Below are 19,714 nucleotides of genomic sequence, written 5' to 3' on the forward strand. Positions count from 1 at the left end.
GTGGACCAACACACGAGTCCTGTCGGGCCATCCTTCATGCCATCCTTTTTTTTAAAATAGACGGAACGGATTCTGGGGTTTCTAGGCGGGTGCAATCTGTGGTATTTGCCAGCTGCTCCTGCAATCGTCTTTTTTGCAAGATATCAACCCTGACCGGGGGGGATCACGATGGAGCCACTCCAGGCCTACACTACCCCTTGAATAGGAGAAGCACGAGAAGGGATGCTAGTCAAGTATTTCTCTTAAAAAGCATTCGCCCCGTTGAAGGCCAGGATATCACATCGAAGACCCCTTTATCCTTTCTCTTGCACCCGATTGTCCTCCAGACCACGAACGCCACGAGACCCAGAAACAAAATTTTCGAGCCCGTCAGAGAAACCCTTCCTGTGGTGCTTCCTCCGATCCAATTCCACACGACGAAAGAAGAGTGTACCAGCCATTTCAGGAACTCAATTGACCAGAGGTTACGGGGCAGGAAGTGTACGGAGGGACTCGAATGGAAACTTGGTCTCGTCTCACCTCTCACAATGACCAAAGCTCCACCGATCATACACCGTTCGAAGTGACACGGGCAATGGACCGGGGGAGATAGTTTGACTGCCGGCAGACCCGGGCCCAGGGATCTCAACCTTCTCCGTTGCAAAGAGGCTGGGATATGGGGGAAAGTGGCCGTAGACGTCTCGGGGTCGATCGAGAACCTCACCGTCCGATCAGGGGGGCCAGGGGGGACGAGGCGACGGTTCGAATTCGACGGGGCAAGTTTGCAGACGTCGAGGACGGGCAGGGAGAAAGGGACGTCGAAGCACGAAGCTGACGGACACAGCTCGACTGGAGAGCTGGTGCCGTGAGCGGGAGATGGCGAGTCGACGGGGAGCTACAGTCGACGGATCTCGACCACTGACGGAACCAGGCTCGGGTCTCTCCACGCAAAGGAAATGAAACGGGAAAGGAAGAAGAGAAGAGGAGAGGAAGAGGGCGGAGATGAGGAGGAGAGGGAGAAGAGAAAAGGAGGTGAGGAAGAGTTTTCTCTCTCCAGGCGGGTGTGGGAGCGAGAAGGAGAGAAGAAGCACGGCCGATTGAGGAGAGCGAGGTTGAAGTCTCGCGGTGCAGCTCGTATGGTAAGCCGTGACGGTACGGAGTACGGGGGGAGCAGCGGTACGCCCGCGGTATTGGTATTGGTATTGGTACCGGGCGCGGTACCGTTTGGTTCGGTTTGGTCTCGTCTCGTTCTGTTTTTTCGCGGCGGTCGCGTCCTGCCAAACGTCTTACTTACGCTACAGTCTACGATCGATTGGCTACGGATTCATCATTCTGGCAGAGCGTTCGTTCTGTCGGATGGCTACGACGGAGACTCCGCGCGGGAAGACGCGTGCAGCGTCGAGTCTCCAGGATCATGGCCAAACAGCCTGGCTGCCATGGTTCTGAAGGCTGGCAGTAATAATAGTAATTATCTGTCTGTCGGTCAAAGAAGTGTCCAGTGTATGGCTGCTCTGACTGGACAGCTCCTGTAACCCAGTCTGTAAGGATTCACTCCAGTAATACAGTATAAGTATACTGGCAGCCTGAACGCGGCCTGAGCACGGCATGGCTGTAGTTTCAGCGTGCTTTTTCACCGTTTCAACAACAGCGCTGTTCCCTGCCGGGGACGCGCGCGTGGAGCAGCTCGGCATGGCTAGCACAGGCGAGCTGCTTCACTAAGCTGTTCCACCGGATCCATGGGCCATGGTACCGTACCTGTCTGTGGCTAGCCTGCGCTCGCGTTGCTTTTGCGCCTTCAGCCTGCTCCCATACGTCACTGGGCCGTGGATACCCAGGCGCCGTCGACCTCCGTCCCCTTTCAGCCCACTCCCAGCGTCGCCTTTCGACCGTCCAGGATTCCTGTGGAGAGACCCGACAGCCAGTCGTCTGCCCTCCCGCCCAGCGGCATGCGGCTGCTTGCCCCAGAACGGAAATATTAGACTTGGATTATTCCCAACCTGCGTGCGCCAGAGCCTGGACGAGCTCCCGGATAGGATGCTGCTGCGGCGTCCGGAGACCTGCAACTGCGCGCTGCGAAGTCTTGCAGAAGCCTCGCAGCTCGAACGCGCTCTGGCGCGCTGCACCCGCTCCCACACGCTTTCTCCTCACCTCATTAATAATAATCAGAATCATAATAATACCGAGACGAGAAAGAGAGTCTGCTACAGTACTCCGTACGGACTACGGAGCACGAACCCGGAGCCGCCGGCGTTAAGAGCAGCCCGGAACCTTGGAACGAGGCTGATCGGAACCCCATCTCCCCGCCTAACTGTCGAAGCCTCTAGCAAGAATAACGCCCTCGCGCCCCAGGCTCTGACCCGCGTTATGTCCGCGACGGGCCTTGACACCTGGATCCATGCCGTGCGCGTTTCGTGTTTTCCTCGGTTCTTACTGCAGTACAAATGTGAACAATGTCGTGTGGACGGTAAACTTTCCGACTCATCATCAAAATTTGTTTGCGTACTCAATTTCCAACTGGTACAGTATGGCTCATGCTTGCTGCCGGAAATGTGCAAAATTGGCAGTCAAATGGAACATTCCTTTCTATCCTACCACAGGTCTTTGAACCAGCAGGTTGGCCGGATATGATAAGACTTGATTGATAAGACTGCTCGAGACTTTCACTGGGCCGAGAGAAACTCCTTGTTAAGGTCAAGAGGCTGCGTTTGCACCGTCTACCTCGTGCCATTCAATCTGTTCCATTGCTGCAAGTATTAACTGACTACTCACAACGGTCCAGTTGACCAGTTCCATATGGAGTACTCGTAGAGTATTCACTCATTCGACTACAGGAGATGGATTCTAGAAATCACTATGCCAAGAAACACCATGAAGTTGGAAGCTCTTGAGATTCTCTCTGGCCTGATTGTGATCTGTCCTTACCAGTCATCCGTGCTTGCGTGATACTCTAGAGTTCTCTGTAGTTTGCAGTCGCTGTACGGAGTAATCCTTTCGCTGACGTAAAGTAAGGGGCATGGACGATCCAACTACTGTACTGTACAGCAGCTCCCCCCGTCCGAGAAGGGCTGATATCTCACGATTGCGTGCATGCCCCTTCAGGAAGGAGAAAAGAAAGAGACATGATTCATCGATGGCAATGTATCCCTCAGCTGACGATAGCATCAAGCAATCTTTGAGGGAGGTAATACTGTAGCTCTGCGATGGCATGCCTGGGGAAGGCGAGGTAGGATTCGGTTGCTGAGCTGGCTAGCGGCGTCGTCCCTGGCCGTCCATCGCCAATGAGAGCCGAGTCAACGAGCCCTTCCCGCCTGTTCCTTGCAAGGGGGCGGTCCTCCCTTCGAATCGACCCAGGCCTGCCTCCAGAAATGCTGGTTGCGATGAATAATAAATAATTAGAAATATCCCAGTCTGGTCAGCAATAACGTAATTCTCTCCTGATTGCTATTAGAGTTGGTTAGATTGGACCGAATTCTGGCAAGGCTGCCTGCCGCGGAACCTTAGCGTCATCACCGACCCCAGAATTAAATAATAAGGGCGACAGGCTCTCTAAGCTGCCAACGGGTAAAGTGTAAACCATCCATAGACTCAGAATGGTCGATGATGATCCCGGGACTGGCCGAGCCGCGATCTGATTATTGGTAAGTTGACTGATTCCCCTATTCGGGCGGTCTCATCATCCATGGGTCAGCCAGATATGCCCTTTATCTTCCACAGTCGCAGTCAAAGCACATCAGCATCATCCATGGCACGCTATTTGGAAAGATCCATGTCGTTCCCTGCGAGGAACAGGTCGTGGCGAGATTGTAGAGCACGCTTTTGGATCAGTCGAGTTCAACTTCTCCCTGGAAGAGTGAACTACAGGCTTGTCCCGATCGGGCAGGATCCCGGCCTGCTCACGTGCTCCCCGCTCACCATTGATGATCGTCGTGGACGACCAATTACATCAGTTGATGTATTTACCGAAAGGCAGGCAGCAGGCAAGCTTGTGTTGCAGAATATACTGACCTAGTCAATGGATATGTTAAATGAAAAGGTATCTTTATTGACTCGTTGAATACGCAGCATCGAAACGTTACGCGCGTGACTCCGAGTAGTCTGTGACTGTCCCTTGCGCAGTCACTGTAGTGACTGCAAAATACTATGTATCTACTTCTTCTTCAGCGGGTCTCTCCAAGTAAACTCATAATCTATTCAATATCTGGGCATTGCCTTATTGCAGAAACCAAGCAAGGAACGAGTCTTTCTCACGTGCCCCCGCGTTGTCTTAAACAGGCGGAGTGAAACTGCAGAAGAGAGCAGCCAGACCAGTATGAAGATGAACCCTTTACCCCCCCGGGGAACCGGGATGCTGCATGCATGTACTACATACATAGGCAAGGGCACACAGTCACACCCAATCGATTATCAACAAATGGCATCTAGCGATTACATATGCAGTAGCAATTTTTATTTTTAAGTTTATCTGTGTCACTATATCATATTCCTTTTTTTAACCCCTTCCCCTTTTTTTATATCTGAGTTTACATGTTCGACAATACACAGTGAATAATAATAAGTTCAGTGGTGAATGTACATAGCTAGGTAGCTGGAGAACCGGATTTTCCTCGGAGGTCGACCGTTGACCTTTTGCAGTAATTGTTACTGTATTTTGTGCGTATATACATACGTAACAGATCCATCGCTCAATCTGTCGATAGATAGATAATACGCTGTAGACGTGAATGGCCAGTACCTAAAAACAGAAGGAAATATTTCGGCGTCTCGGATTTAATTTTTACTCTCTCTCTTCTTCCGGTGAACATTAGTAGTTCGTTTCTCAGGCGACCCGTTCGTTATTAATAATAATAATTACTGTATTTTCACTTTGATCTCGTCCAGACAGAGTAGTAAGTAATACTAATTATTCGCTTCGCTATGTGGAGTTCTTCTCTCCTCTTTTTTTTTGTTTTGTTCTTTTGAATCAAACCCACTTAATTAGCTTCTGTCACGACTCACAGAAAACAAAACAAAGACTAAAATTTAAAGGAAAAAAAAGATCCATAAGCGGAGTCACCTTCACCTTTAGGTTAGTAAAGCAAAGATAAGCAAAGAAAAAAAAGAAACTCGGGATGCCGTTCACATCCGAGTACCATACGTATGTACGTACCTGAAAGTGAAGTCAGACAGACCCAAGGAACGAGACGCAGTCCCCCCAAAAAAAAAGAGACTGGAAGGAAATCTCCACCGCACACTGGACAATTGCGGAAAAGGAAAATATGGATTTGACAGCAAGGGTCGGCCCGTGAAGGATAATCTAGAAGTTCCGATGGAAAAAAAAAAGAAAAATTTTACTTTTTTCTTTCTTTTGATTTCTCTTGCCCCGCTATTTAGGTGTGAGTGAGGGGCAGGTTCCATGGTGAGAGAGAGGGGCACAAAACAAAGAACAGTACGAAGTAGTATTACTTACTTAGACTACTGCTGTTTACGGAGTATAGATAGATAGATCCACTACTAACTCTACCGAGTATTCCGTACGGAGTACATACGTCACTTGGGAAAAAAAATTCATTATTGACTAGGTACGGAATTAGGTAGGTAGGTACTGTACTCTGCAAGCCGTTGAGGCTGGGGCAATGCAAGGGGATTTCCGATTTTCGATCGGAAGATAGATAGAATTATCTGCTATTAATTAGATCTGGCATTTTTTCTTAAATTTAGCACGGAGTATTTCGATGATTCAATGCCGAATCCAGGAGGATATATCAGTTGACAGGTCACGTCACTTGCGGCTCTTCCCTCTCATGGTCAGTGGATTTGGATTATTTAATACCGCCTGTTTTGGGCTGCAGCCGTTGCGGACTTGCCTTCCGACGGCATACGCCAGTAGCAATACTTGCATGATCCATCTCCACAGGAATCAGTGGGGAGAAACACGCAGTGTAAAATTTCTTTCCCTTTCCGTTCTTAGTTTTTACTCTCCGCTTTTTTTTTTTCTTGCGTAAGAAGAAGTCTTTCATTTTTTTGCTCGTTTCTCTGGTTTCGGAGTAAGCAAGATCGGACTGGGTCATTAAGTTAAAGGCGCATGAATAATGCCGACAGCCACAGGAAAGTATTTACATTATTTACCCCGTGTCTGCCGGCACGACGTACGTATGCATGTACCGTTGATTGATTGGCTCTACGAATCGATCTCGAGATCTCAATCAACATGCGGACAGCCACCGCGTTGTCACTTGTCAGCCGCTGACATGCGCACCGGCGTCAATTATTGAAGTCAATTCTGCCTGGCCTAACTCCGGTACTAACCCTGCAGTATTAGCAGCACGACCATCGAGCAGAAGCAGCGGTTCTGAAAACGGCAATTGGGCGAACGAGCAGGCCCGCCAAGATGGCCGGTGCAGACCCAGGTCTGTCTGCTAGACAGGGAACTGCCAGATCGCGTCCAGGTAGTTTGCTCCACCTGAAATAAAAAAGCGATCATGCTAGCAATTACGGTGTGCGAATTACGTGGGTTTTCATGTCTTCTTTCTGTGGTGACTGGGGCGTTGGTCTTTTTTATCTGATCGACTGGTGAATGCCCTGTTCTCCTGGATGTCACATGCTGTTCGTAATGACAATACCGCCCGGCCGCCCTGTACAGGGCCATACCACGCCGTACGTTTCACAGGCCGTTCGGAAACGGTAAGCTGGTTACACGGATCAATACGGGACCGTCCCACCAGGCCGGACGACGCGGGGATCCATTGGGCAATCGTCACCGAGCATAAAAACGACTAGAAGGATGAAAGAAAACCGACGAAAACACGCAGCACCACGATCTGAAAGAATCTCATGAACTGGAGTTCGACAGCCCTCCACTCCCTCAAGAATGGATTTGAACGGACACTGGCAGAACAGACCTGCAAACAGCAGAAGACAAGCGGATGAGAAACGCTGGCTCGCACTCGGTCCGTTTTCAGTCCCACGGTCTGGATTGACGTCTACTCGACAGCTGAGCTCGGCGAACGTGGAAACTTTAATTTAGTGAATTAGACGCGACAATAGCAAGCCATCACCGCATTCGTGCCGTTGGATCCCGCCGTGGCGTGTCACTTCCATGTGCTCTCCACGCGATGATTCGATCGTCTCGTCGGGAACGACATCGCGCTTATTGCGGATCTGTGGCGCGTCATCGAGCCCACGGACACGAACCTTCGGTCCTGGTCCCAGGCACCTAGGTAGGCAGCAGGTACGGTAACTCTACCGTGCTTTCTCCTCCAATGATTCCGTCTTTGATCCAAGGCCTTGCTCGCGTGCGTTGCAACACGATCTTGAAAATCCCTGCAATGTCGGCACGTATTCCAACTGACAAACCGCGACCATGTGCGAACTCTCCAGCTGCACTTTGGCTGCAGGGTTAGGAGTCAATTGACACAATCAACGAACGCTATTCCTGAGATTAAAAACAATCTTGGAGTCTGTGGCAGAGAATGTGGCAAAATGCGGAATTGTTCCTACCGACGAGAGCTGAACCTCAAACAATCCATCCTCAATGAGGGGAAGCTCCTCCTTCCCAACATCGGGACGAGCAAGTGCGCTGGAAGATGTGTATACAGTACGGAGTATACTCCGTATACTTGCTTGCCTAAATCCGACCCTGGCAGTTAAGTTTCACCACCAACACAATCCCTGTCGTGGCTTGAGGGAGCGGCAACTCCGTTTGGACAGCCTTACAAACGATGGGGGAAAAAAAAAGACTTCAGTCGGGCTGAGATAAGCTCAGGACGGAGTAGAGATTAGAGATTTAACCCGACTTAAACAGTACGCTCCAGCCTCCATGAGACTGGATTAATATCATCTCGCAGGCTCCCTAGTGATGATGATACTCTCCATAGTTAGTTGACTAATAATAGGTAGTACTCCATAAATGTTCGGGTTTGACACAAAGATGCTGAGATGGTGCAACAAGAGGCCTTCTTGGCAGGGTTGGCCTAGAAGGCTAGAACAGGAGAACTCGTCGGACTCGTCATCATGTCAACCCGCAAGAGAATGGATAAGAAAGAAATCGATTGGGTCCACTGAGTTAACTCCGTACTCTTCAATGTCATGGCATGGCATGGCATGATGTCATTGAATCAATCAATAATAATCGCTGTATAACTACTCCGTAATTCACTTCTCCTTAGTACGGAGTACCTATGTATGTACAGTACGTAAACAGGCTGAATCTCAACCCATTGAAAGGATTGATAAATCCAATTCATTCAATTCACTGGTCAGTCAGCATGTATCAAGAGTCAGTCAAAACTGATTGATTCGCTTTCGCTTTCGCTACTCCGTACGGAGTACACGTACATGCAGCCTGCAGCCTAAGGTACAGCCCAGCCCAGCCCAGTCCGAAACAGCGGCCCCCGAAGAAGAAGGCATCAAACATCGAAGAACGAACGACCACCAATCGACGCGTCTGTATTTTTTTTTTGCTGCTGCTGCAACCCGCAACGCGCAACACGTGCACGCGCGCGCGTGTCTAGGTATGTTTGCTTATTTATTATTACTTTTTCGGATTATTGTTATTGTTGTTTTTTTGTCCTTACAATAAGTTAATTACACTGGAATTTGCGAATTGGATTTTTTAACTGACACTTAGATTCAGAATCTAAGTGTATTCAGAAACTTTTAATATTACCTAGATAGATAGATGATCTGGAGGTGTTCGAATGATTTACGTAGCTTAGCTAACTATTATTTATTTACGGTGAATTGGATTGAATTGAATTGAGTTCTTTTTTTTTCATACTGGATTTCCATCATCTATCTACCTACCTACCTAAAATTAGTCCTAGAATTCTCATTTCTGTCCTTCTACCGAGTTGACTAAGACTTGATTGATCCTGATTAAGCATTAACAAGGGCACACACAATACGCCGAAAAAAAATATTTTAGATAGTCTTAACTTTCACCTTGCTATTTTTGCGCACTGGCTGTGGGCATTATTAACTAATAACTAGCCCTCTGATGGAGAGATAGAGATGGAGACAGATAGTACATACAATCGTACTCTGTACAGTACACACATAGCTAAGTACATACATGTAACCAAGCAGGCAGGTAGATAGGTAGGTATATAGATAGGCATCTAGTCTATCTATATGCAAGTGCAAAACTCTGCATGAACATACGCAAGCCACACAACTCTGCGCGACTGACGTGGCAGCCGTCCCATCCATTATTCCCTGATGCCGAGGATATGACATGATACTTTAGCTGGCCTATAGGAGCTCAAGGATGCCCCTTTTCCAAGATTAGCATTGCAAGATTAGGTACTGGATATATCTATTCAGCTCCCTTTGTTGAAACCTGTGGGGGAGGGGAGGGTAGGCGAAGAGGGTGAGGGGTTAGACTTGACTGGACTCGACCGTGCTGTACGTATACAGTACATACATACACATGCTCATATGATCAAGCAAGTAACTTGGAATGTCTCATCTGTGATCCTATCGTTTGATCATAATAATGTACATACTGTACAGTATGTACGTACAGACTTCCAGCATACCTGGATCTGTGGCGGAGACTACGGTCAGTACTACTTACCCCGCATCAGCTTGGGCCATTCGCCAATCCTGATCCTACTGTATGATCAACTGGTTTCAAGGTGGATGGGGGCTGGGGGCCTTAAATTAGTGGCCTACTGAGTACATAAATATTATTCTGTTCATTTGCAGAGTGGTTTTGGTAATAGTGTCCTCAGGCAGGCAAATAGTAGAGTGGTATAGTGGTTAGAACGGTTATTTATATTTTTTTGGTAGAGTACTACGGAGCACTGAGTGAACGGCAGCTGCTGCATAAGCACTCGACAGTGATAGCTGTCTCGCAGCATAACTAATACGCTAAAGTATTGTAATTTCTGGCACTCCTTTATTATTTATCATCATGATGCTATCGCTCGAGTGCGGGCTCTTTAGACCTGTCCTGCTGTCGCCCAATTTGATACGGACAGCAACTATCCGCATTTGGATAAAATGCAAGTTAAGTATTTGTATACATATCTAGGGTCTGCTCATGATATAGAATTTTCGAAAAAAAAAGTTATTACACTGCAAAGACAAGAAAATAATTACTACTGTGATTATCTTCCAAAGATAGTCCACTTAGGGAAGGTTTAGTCGTGATCACGTGACTTACCATGCCGGGAAAAACTTCCTCGTAAAAAAAATAATTCCAACCGCAAAAAATAATATTCTCCGCGCGACAGCAACAACACCGACACCGACGAAACCGGCAACTTTTGTTGAATTCCTCTCAGCCTTTTTTTTTTCCCCGTTGCATCGCTAGAAGAGATGGCTGCGAGGGCTTGAATCTTCGGATTTGAGCCGGGTCAGGACTCTGCGGAGACATTCGAGCGGGTTCGCTTGTTCGTCTTTTTGTCTTTTCGTCTGTCTCTTCAAGCCCCAGCTCCAGCTCTAGCTTCAGTTCTAGCTCCAGCTCTCGAGGTCCTACTATCTAACGGCCATCATGGATATCCACCGCTGCCGCTTCGTTCCTTACAACCCGCAGGCTATCAATGCCCTTGCGTTCTCGCATCCCCCATCCCGAGATCTCGCTGGACGAGGTGTCAAGACGCTTCGACTCGCGGTCGGCCGTGCCAACGGCGATATCGAGATCTGGAACCCCCTGCGCGGCGCCTGGTTCCAGGAGACAGTTCTGCGCGGTGGAAAGGATCGCAGCATCGAAGGACTGGCGTGGACGCAGGACCCCGCCGGGGACGACCCTGATGGGAGCGGTAGCAAGATCCCAGGCCGCCTCCGCCTCTTCAGCATTGGATACTCCAACGCGGTAACCGAGTGGGATCTCGAAAAGGGACTTCCCGCCCGCCATTCGAGCGGCAACTATGGCGAGATCTGGTGTCTGGCAGCGCAGCCCCGGTGGAAGCCTGCCAAAGGCAAGGACGGGAAACCCCTCCCTCCCGCCGAAGGTGAATTTATTGGCCAGCATCTCGCGGCTGGTTGCGCGGATGGGTCAATCGTCATCCTGTCGACCGCGGACGGTGACCTGAAGTTTCTGCGTATTATGCGGCCCTCTACGAAAAGAGCCAGAGTCCTCAGCATCACGTTTCAGAATCGCAACGTTCTTGCTGCGGGATATGCGGACAGTTCGATCCGGATGTTCGATATTCGGAATGGACAGCTGTTGCGAACGATATCTCTGGGCAGGGGTCCTAGTGGGGGTCCCAAGGAAATTCTTGTGTGGTCGGTCAAATGCTTGCCGGACGAAACTATAGTCTCGGGCGATTCAACTGGAGAAATCAGATTCTGGGATGCGAAGAACTATTCTCTCATCCAAAGAGTCCAGGGACATCAGGCTGATGTTCTGGACGTTGCGGTTAGCGCCGATGGAGAATCAGTCATCAGCGGAGGAGCCGATCGGAGGACGGTCGTGTACCGGCTGAAACCCGGTGAAAAAGGTGACAAGAGACGGCGATGGGCTGAAGTGATGCATCGACGATACCACACCCATGACGTGAAAACGTTTGCTGTCTACGAGACCAAGGACATAAGTGTCGCCGTATCAGGAGGTAACTTCGTCCAACTCCGGTCTTACTGTATACAGTCTTGAGTCTAACTGGAGTCGCAACAGGCCCCGATGCAGCCCCGGTCGTCCTACCTCTGCGCGAGTTCGGAAAGGAGCATCACCGGAAACTTTCGAGCCTCCCCCAGACCCCTCAGCTCACGTCTTCTCCTTCTTCGAGATTAATAATGAGTTTCTGGGAGAGGGAAGTCCGACTATGGCGTATCCCACGAGGGCCCGGGTCATTATATGACGCTTGGGATGGCCAGCGACACCAGTTGGTAGGAAGGGTTTTGGTTCAGGTAAGAAGCGCCGCCATAGCATGACCAGCGCGATTGATGCTAACCGAGAAATAGGGCGAAGAGAACATAACTTCAGCCACGCTGTCGTCAGATGGTTCGCTCTTGGTTGTTGCCACTGTGTCCAGCGTCAAGGTGTTCACCCTGCGACAGCGCAAAGGGGATGAGAGAGACATTCTGAAGATACAAAAGGTGGACGTGCCTTCAGAAGTATCAGACGACGGCGCAAGACTCGTCGCTGTATCTCCAGACCTCCGTTGGTTGTCTATTGTGCGACCGAACAGTGAAATCTATCTCGCAAAGATGTCACCCTCCTCCGGCAAAGAAAAGCCCCAGATACACCCGAAACTCATCAAAGTGGAGCGTGCTCCCCGCCACAATCGACACGAGAAAGCTTCGCACGGCACCCTGGGCAATTATGAGAGGACAATCAGATCGATTGTGTTCTCGGATGACAGCAAGATCTTGGCATCGGGCGACCTCTCTGGTTGCGTGGATGTCTGGGTGCTGGAGGACGTGAGCCCATCGAGTCCGAACGTGGCCCGGAAGCCGAACGGTGTGGCCTCATCTGACGATGAAGAGTCGTCCGACGATGAAGATGAGCAGCCCATCATCGACGGCCAGCGCTGGAAGCCAAGCCCGAGCGAGTCGCCAATACCGCGTTTACCAGCTGGCATTGTCTTCCTGTCCTTCCGCCCCCGTCGTCCGACCAACTCGAAAGCGCTGACAAACGGGACTCACGGTCCTGCAGAGGATCGCTTAATGGTGCTGACCAGCGAGCACCAGCTGGTCGAATTCGAGGCTCTCAAGGGCAGTTTTTCGGACTGGTCGAGGCGGAATCCCAAGGCGTACCTGCCGGCGGAATTTACAGGAGTAAAGGACCGCGCGATGGGCGGTATCTGGGATATCACCGAAGACCACGAACGGATTTGGCTCTACGGGACATCCTGGCTATGGATGTTTGACCTGACGCATGATTTCCCTTCCCCGGACGCAGCAGCAGCGGCGGATGGTCAACAAAACGACCAGAAATCGGGTCAACTTGTCAAAGCATCTTCTTCTCAAAAACGGAAACGCGAGTTGGTGGAAGACGACGACGACCGGGAAGAGAGGCGGAAGTACAACAGCGGTGCCGGTGACAAAATCCCCTTGTCGCAGGTGGACGTGTCCCTGGGCACGAAGATGCGGAAGATCGTCGGCAACGACGAGTCGAAGGAGGAGTGGGTGCAGGTCGAGAAGCAGCGGCAGAACGCGAAGGACGAGCAGGAGGAGGAGGGGGAGGATGAGTTCGAGCACGGCGGCGGCAATCCTTTCTTTGTGAACGACGAGTCGAACTTTGCCCGACTGCGACGCGACAATAATCCGGATTCAGAGGAGGCTACTAGTACTACTACTACGCCACAGAAGAAGCGTTTGACGAATGGTGTCTCCCACGCCGACATCTTCCCGCATGACGATGACGGGCCTTCCTTTGCGGTCGTCGTCGACAATACCGGCCACAGTGAAGACCGCACACCGAAGAAAGACAAGGAGAAGGAGACGGAGAAGGAGCAGAAAGACGAGACGACGACAGATGCCGAGCCCAGCAAAAACAACAACCAACCCCGTCGCCAATGGTGGCACACCTACAAGTACCGCGATATCTTCGGCATCGTGCCTCTGGGGCATTCTTCTCCTGAAGCTGCCAAGGGAAAAGAAGAGCGAAATCTTCTCGAAGTAGCCGTCGTCGAAAGACCAGTGTGGGATATGGATCTTCCTGGTCGATATGTGCGGGATTACGAGTAGATAGTTTTTCCTTGGAAAGGATAAAAAAATTCTAAAAGAAGAGAAGAGAAGAGGATAATAGATAGATATGTCGACGAGTCGACGATGAGTCTTTCTTGTCTTTCTTGTCTAGGCCATTCATTTTTCGTGTTTATATACTTTGTTTGTTTGCACTGTACTGTACAGCGCTGTGCATATTATTTGCATATCCTATTGGGATTATTATTTTTCTCTGCTGCTGTTGCATGTCATGTCCATGTTTTTTTTTAGGCCTATGAATAGGTTATGCTATGCCATTATGCATTATTATTGGAAGGCTCAAAAGTTGTTTTTTTTTCTGTTTGAGAAGAATGACAGACGGACCTGCCTGCAGTGGGTATTATTCTAGTTCCAGTTCCTTTATTTTATATTTCTGCATACTACTGATTTTTTTCTTGGTACAAGTCAGTATACTAGAGACTGATCTTTCTTAACATTAGATAGATAGACAGGCAGGACACTTCACGATTAAAAAAGAAAAAAGAAGATAAGATTGATTGATTGATAGATACTGATAGATAGATGATGCCCTGTATATATCAATGATTCAAGGTATCATCAAAGCAAGCTTGCAAGCAAGTATTGAGATAACCCTGGTGTATGTATGTACATACATACAACTTGAGTTAATTGATAATGACAATGTATGTACTGTACTGTACTGTACGGTAAGTCCTGATTAGGAAACTTAAAATAAATGCATGATCTCGACAATATCTTCAAAATGAAAAACTGGCATTTGCCATAATAACATTGTGCACTGTATAACTATCTTCTCTTCTCTTCTCTTCTCTCCAAACTGTCTACATACAAACCGTTCCGAAAAAGAAAAAAAATATTCTTCAGACCAGACCAGACCATAGTAAAAAAAAAGGACTCAAAAAGAACTCAAGTGCATTGCATTCCCCGCTTTCCCAAATCGTTCTCGTTCGTTATTGCTTCGTGACAAATCAACTTCGCGGATGGATTCATTCATGACTTCGTCAATCAACACACCTTCAGGCCTCGTGATACCAGCACTAGCCTAGTCGATCAAGTGACACCGTCTCGAGGTGGATTCGCACGTTGGAGCCTTTTCGCTCCGGTGGTGGGCCGCAGGAATGCAGAAACAGAGCGACAGCACACTGGCAGCGCTGCTGCTGTTTCCGACCTTGACCGGCCAGTCTGCAGATCTGCATGTCGGGATCGAATCCCGAATGGTTACGGTAGAGTGTACGGACCTGGCAGGAACTGGGTGTGACAAGGTGTCCCATTGACGATCGCAATCAACAGATTGCCAGGATATGGTCGCGGAGAACCAAGGGCAAGTTGCAATTGCCTTGAAGTCCTCAAGTCGGGTAATGGTCCTGTCTGGTAATTCCAGGCAACCATACCAAATCGCATAGAGTTGAATAAAGACATTCTGAAAGGACTCGCGTGGACCTAATAACTCTGGGCGGAGACCACAGCCGGCTGTGACTTGTAAGCAATAATCAGACAAGCGTCAGCAGGCGCAGAACTTACAGGACTGTTGAGCATGCTGTTTCGTCTGTTCCTGCCCTTCTTGATGTGATTCTTCAACGCGCTAGAATCCAGCGGCTTCAGCAATTCAAAGCTGCACAGCAGCTCCGCAGAAACCGACATGATGGCGCCCCAGTTGTCAAATTCTCCACAGTACTGTGACAGGTCAGCACCAGTAACAACCACGGCAACAGACGAAAAACATACGTTAGGAGCGGAAAAAACTGTAACCAAGATTCTATCTTGGAAAAATTCATAGCCGTCTTCCACCACCATGTGCGCTCGACAGACCAGATCGAAATCGTGCCGCTGCAAGAAGTCCATGATCACTTTCTTGCCGAAGCAGTAGCTCACACCCCGCTCGTTCGGCTCCCAGTCTTCCTCCATATCGGCCGGGTCACTCCAGAGCAGGTCGTTGAGCAGACCATAGTCCGGAACATCCGTCGGACGAGCGATTCCACGGATATCGTCCATGTGCGATAAACTCGGCGAGAGCCCGCCGTGGACACAGAATATCTTGCCCGCGACAATGGAAGCGATGGGGAGGCAGTTGAAGGTGTCAATGAACGTCTTCCAGATCTTGATGTTGCACCGTCGCTTACATTCATCGTAGAAACCGTAAACGCGGGTGACGTTGGCACACTCGTGATTACCTCGAAGGAGGAAGAAGTTCTCCGGATACTTCAGCTTGTAGCACAGCAGAAGCAGAATGGTCTCCAAACTTTGCTTCCCCCGGTCCACGTAGTCACCGAGGAAAAGATAATTGGCTGCGGGAGGAAACCCGCACATTTCGAATAGTCTGATTAGATCCGTGTATTGGCCATGGACATCGCCAACGATCTTGACCGGGGCTGACAGTTCGAGCAAGGCAGGCTGGGAAAGAAGCAACTCCCGCGCAGCGGTACAGATTGCGACGATTTCGGCATTCTTCAGACACACAGACTTGGTAACTTTGGTGGAATACCCGGCGTCGAGCAGGCGCGAAATCATGTCATCCAGGTCGATCGACTTGAGCGCTCCCATCCCCATTCCAGGCGATCCGCTTGTCTCCGTTGGTTGGGAGGCCAGAATATCCAACAGAACAGGATTGATCTGATTTTCGTGCTTTACCAAGATCGACTCGCCAGGAGCTTGGGGAGTGGCTGGTGGTACCGAGGGCGGAGCATCAGACACTAGATCGACCTCACCACTCTGCTGAGCGGCATTCACATCTTTGTGACCACGATTCAGGGATGTCGACTGGGAAGGGGATGGAGGAGGATCGGGTGTCCCTGCGCGGGAGGCAGTTGCGTCATCGGATAGTGCCGAGGGCGCCGGAGACGGCGCGCCCCGAGCACTGCCAGCAGACCTTACAGAGGCTGTCTCTGACTTATCGTCGGAAAGACCTACAGTAGAGCCTCGTGGACTGTCATTGTTCTTGTCGCTGCTCCGTCCGGGGATCTTGGATCGAATAGAGCCTCGAAGGGATCGGATGGATTCCTTAGTGTCCGATTTGGAAAACGAGGGGTAGGACTGCAAAGGATCGCCGGAACGCGAGTCCCCGCCCTTAGACTGAGACTGACCCATCACAGACGACTGATGGGCCACAGAATGTACAGCAACCGGGTACGAGCGTCTGACGTATCTCGGGTATCAAATACCGATGAGCGGTGGTCCAGTGTTCAAACTTGCAAGAGTAAGATGGAATCAGAGCACTTAAATAGTCGCCACCGGAGGGGGCTCGAGACAAATTGGTGTCGAACGGAGAAATAATAGAGCAGGTTAAAAGTTCGCAGCGCACAGGAACCCCGCTCGGGTTAGAGAGTGCGTAACAGGTCTGAAACGGTCGCAACAGACGCAAACAAGCAGCGGAGGAGTATCACGAGCACAGCCTAAGAGACACAGCAGCTGCAACCGGTCAGTCCAGGACGGTCCATGGCATCCAAAGGCCAATGAAGGAGGGCAGACATGGAAAAGGCGAGCAGAGAGTGACCTCAACAGGCCGCCTGGCGAGGAGCAAAAGCGGTGCAAACTCGCCCAGAGAGGCCGTGTTTTGGACGGAATGCCAAGTCAACGTGGACAACTCGTGGGACGCACGGCATACATGAAATCGAGGGTGTAACTGGAGAAGGCACAGGCAACGTGCATATGGCTGACCCTGTGGGGAACGACAGGTGAGGAGGATGCATCAAGGGAATGCTGGGCGTAGCACAAACCTCCAGACAAGACCTCCCAGAGCAGTGGATTGTGCCACAGGACTTTCGCAGGCCGGCTGTGAGCAGGCGAGGCAGTCGACGAGCACAGACAGCGAGCTAGGAGGGCAGTAAAAGCGCAGAGGAGGAGAGAGCAGAGGGCGCGAGATGCTGAGCTCAGTTGATCGCCGTTTCTGTCAGCTTCGGCTTGGTTGGTTGCCTGTTTGGTCTGGAATTCGCCTGGCGCCGTCACGTGACGCGCTGCGGCTCCGCTGGCCGACGCCTGCTGGGGCATCTTATCTAGCGCGCGGAGAAGGGCGTGGAGATAATCGCTGCAGCCATGCCGCAGTATGCATTTACTACATGTGTCTGAAGATATCGTATTATTGTTCTGCTGGTAGCAGCATTCTCACGGCAGCAGCAGGGTGCCTGTTCCTGCCCCTTCGCGTGTTTACGACCCCGTCCGCAGCTTGACGCAATGCCACGACTTGGCTGGGTGCGTCAAGCCGATATCATCGCCTATCACATCCAGCAGCCTCGGGCTTTGACTTTGACACTGACATCAACATTCTACGCTCACCGCCAATCCTTGGTAACTGGCCCTCGGCCATTCACCTACGCTCACCATCGACGTGGACGCGCTCGTCGTCTGTATTTTTAGCAATTCTGCACCAAGGATATCTCTGTGCTGGAAACTTAGATAAGGAAATAGCCGTGACCATCCGACATTTCCCGTCACATTGTCCTATTGTTGGCTTGTGTATGTATATTGCCTGAAGACGAAGCGTCCTTAACCGACGGACACTGTCTAGTGTTCTTGGATCAAATGCCGACAATCCACTCCCGGCAGCGCGATGGCCTTCAGCCCTTCACAACCCATGCTGTAGTCTTAGACCGCGTGAAGTCCATGCCAGAGTAATCTGTCCACGAAGCCTTCACTACGGACAAATCATCCTTTTTTCTTTCGTAAATGGATAACGTAAACCATAGCGTTCGCTGTCTTCAGACTATCCGTCCTGTCCTTGAGAACTGCTGCTGACTGCACTCGTTCACTGCAGCCATATTATGCCGTTTTTTTTTGCCCTGTCTTTGACTCTTTGCTTGATGTGATTGCGAGAGACGATCCGCACTCGAAACGGATGCCGTCTTCTAATCGTGGGGATGCTTTACGCCGCCTGGCCTCAGTCTCACCGGTACAGCTCCGACATTAGACCGCAGGAAGGAACCCAAGGATATGGAGCATTAATGGGTTCGCATCAAAAAAAGCATTCGATCGTAGCGGCGATCGGGTGTTGTTGATGTTGAATCTTGGTATTGTATCACGGAATTATTTCCTCTGGGCCGAGAGCTCATTCGGGTTCTCCTCCAGCTCAATCCGGGTGATGTACTGCCCGGGGACGACGACAAGCCCGATGAACCGACTCGTCATGTCCACCTTGACCTTGTCTGCGTCCGCGGATGTCGATTCAGCAGCTGCCTGGATAGCAGATGGGCTCGGAAAGCGATATTCATGAGTGCCAGCGAGAATTATATTCCGATCCTGTTGTTCCGGAAAAAAAAATAAAATTAGCATGTGTAAAGCAGAAGATAAAAGAGTCCGGATAAAAAAAGGACAGTCGTTCAATGGCATCTGGGAAATTCATCAAATACGAACCGTGTCGGTACACTTGAACGTGCCAACGAACATGCGCGTGTCGGTTGTGTGAACGCGTAGCGTTCGTCCCAGCAAGGACTGGAGGTACTGCACCTCCTTGGAATTGTCGTCCATGAAGACCCTTGGCCTCGCTGTAGTGTTGCACCCGAGTACTCCGTACTGGGTGACGAAAGCTCGAAAGTGGGATGGGAAATAAATAAAAGTTCGTCCGTGATACCTTAGGCCGACAGCTCCGAGCCCCACTGCGGCTGCCCATGACGAGGTAAGATGCACACTCGACACCGGTGACGAACGCTGTCTTCAATAGAAACAATACAGAACGCTGGTCTGGCAATGTTGGACTGCTTATGTACCAGCAACAATCTTGAAGTACTAACACATCTGACAGAAAAAAGAACGTTGACAGAAGATATATATGTACAGTACGTTCCATTTCCCTATATACGAAGCCGAAGGCTCTTCGCTAACCCAGGCAATATCATCAGAAGGCCAAGATATAACTGTGTAGGCACAGACATGTACAGAATACAGACTGAACGCCGCAATCCGGAGAGACCCCTTAGAACAGTATTCCAAAACCACTCGTATCCAAAACGCCGCCCATGACACCGAAACGCCGCACGAAACTGTACAATCAGAAAATGTCGAAAAGATTGGGGTAATGTGTCCTCCCTGCGAATGGCAGCGTGCCTCAGCAGTGATAGCTGCTGCGGCGTCAAAATGCTGCTCTTGATGTCGTCAAATGACACAAGGAGATGACTGAATATGCTGCAGATTTCTG

General features: G+C 50.1%; 3 protein-coding genes across 3 annotated transcripts; 2 read left to right on the forward strand and 1 right to left on the reverse strand.

The window, feature by feature from the left end:
* Positions 1-1,722: 1,722 nt before the first annotated feature.
* T310_4310 (uncharacterized protein) lies at positions 1,723-2,607 on the forward strand (the record flags this gene model as incomplete). The annotated part of the gene is made up of 1 exon (XM_013472811.1): positions 1,723-2,607. One exon carries the CDS (start codon positions 1,723-1,725, stop codon positions 2,605-2,607), a length of 885 nt encoding a protein of 294 aa, XP_013328265.1.
* Positions 2,608-10,453: 7,846 nt separating this feature from the next.
* Positions 10,454-13,590, forward strand: T310_4311 (Small nucleolar ribonucleoprotein complex subunit; the record flags this gene model as incomplete). The annotated part of the gene is made up of 3 exons (XM_013472812.1): positions 10,454-11,513; positions 11,576-11,808; positions 11,863-13,590. 3 exons carry the CDS (start codon positions 10,454-10,456, stop codon positions 13,588-13,590), a joined length of 3,021 nt encoding a protein of 1,006 aa, XP_013328266.1.
* A 1,440-nt stretch (positions 13,591-15,030) lies between these two features.
* Positions 15,031-16,674, reverse strand: T310_4312 (Phosphoprotein phosphatase; the record flags this gene model as incomplete). Its single annotated transcript, XM_013472813.1, has 3 exons — positions 15,031-15,060; positions 15,112-15,264; positions 15,316-16,674. 3 exons carry the CDS (start codon positions 16,672-16,674, stop codon positions 15,031-15,033), a joined length of 1,542 nt encoding a protein of 513 aa, XP_013328267.1.
* Positions 16,675-19,714: the final 3,040 nt, after the last annotated feature.

The sequence above is a fragment of the Rasamsonia emersonii genome, assembly GCF_000968595.1.
Source record: "Rasamsonia emersonii CBS 393.64 chromosome Unknown ctg1118621760105, whole genome shotgun sequence".
NCBI classification, from domain to species: Eukaryota; Fungi; Ascomycota; class Eurotiomycetes; order Eurotiales; family Trichocomaceae; genus Rasamsonia; species Rasamsonia emersonii.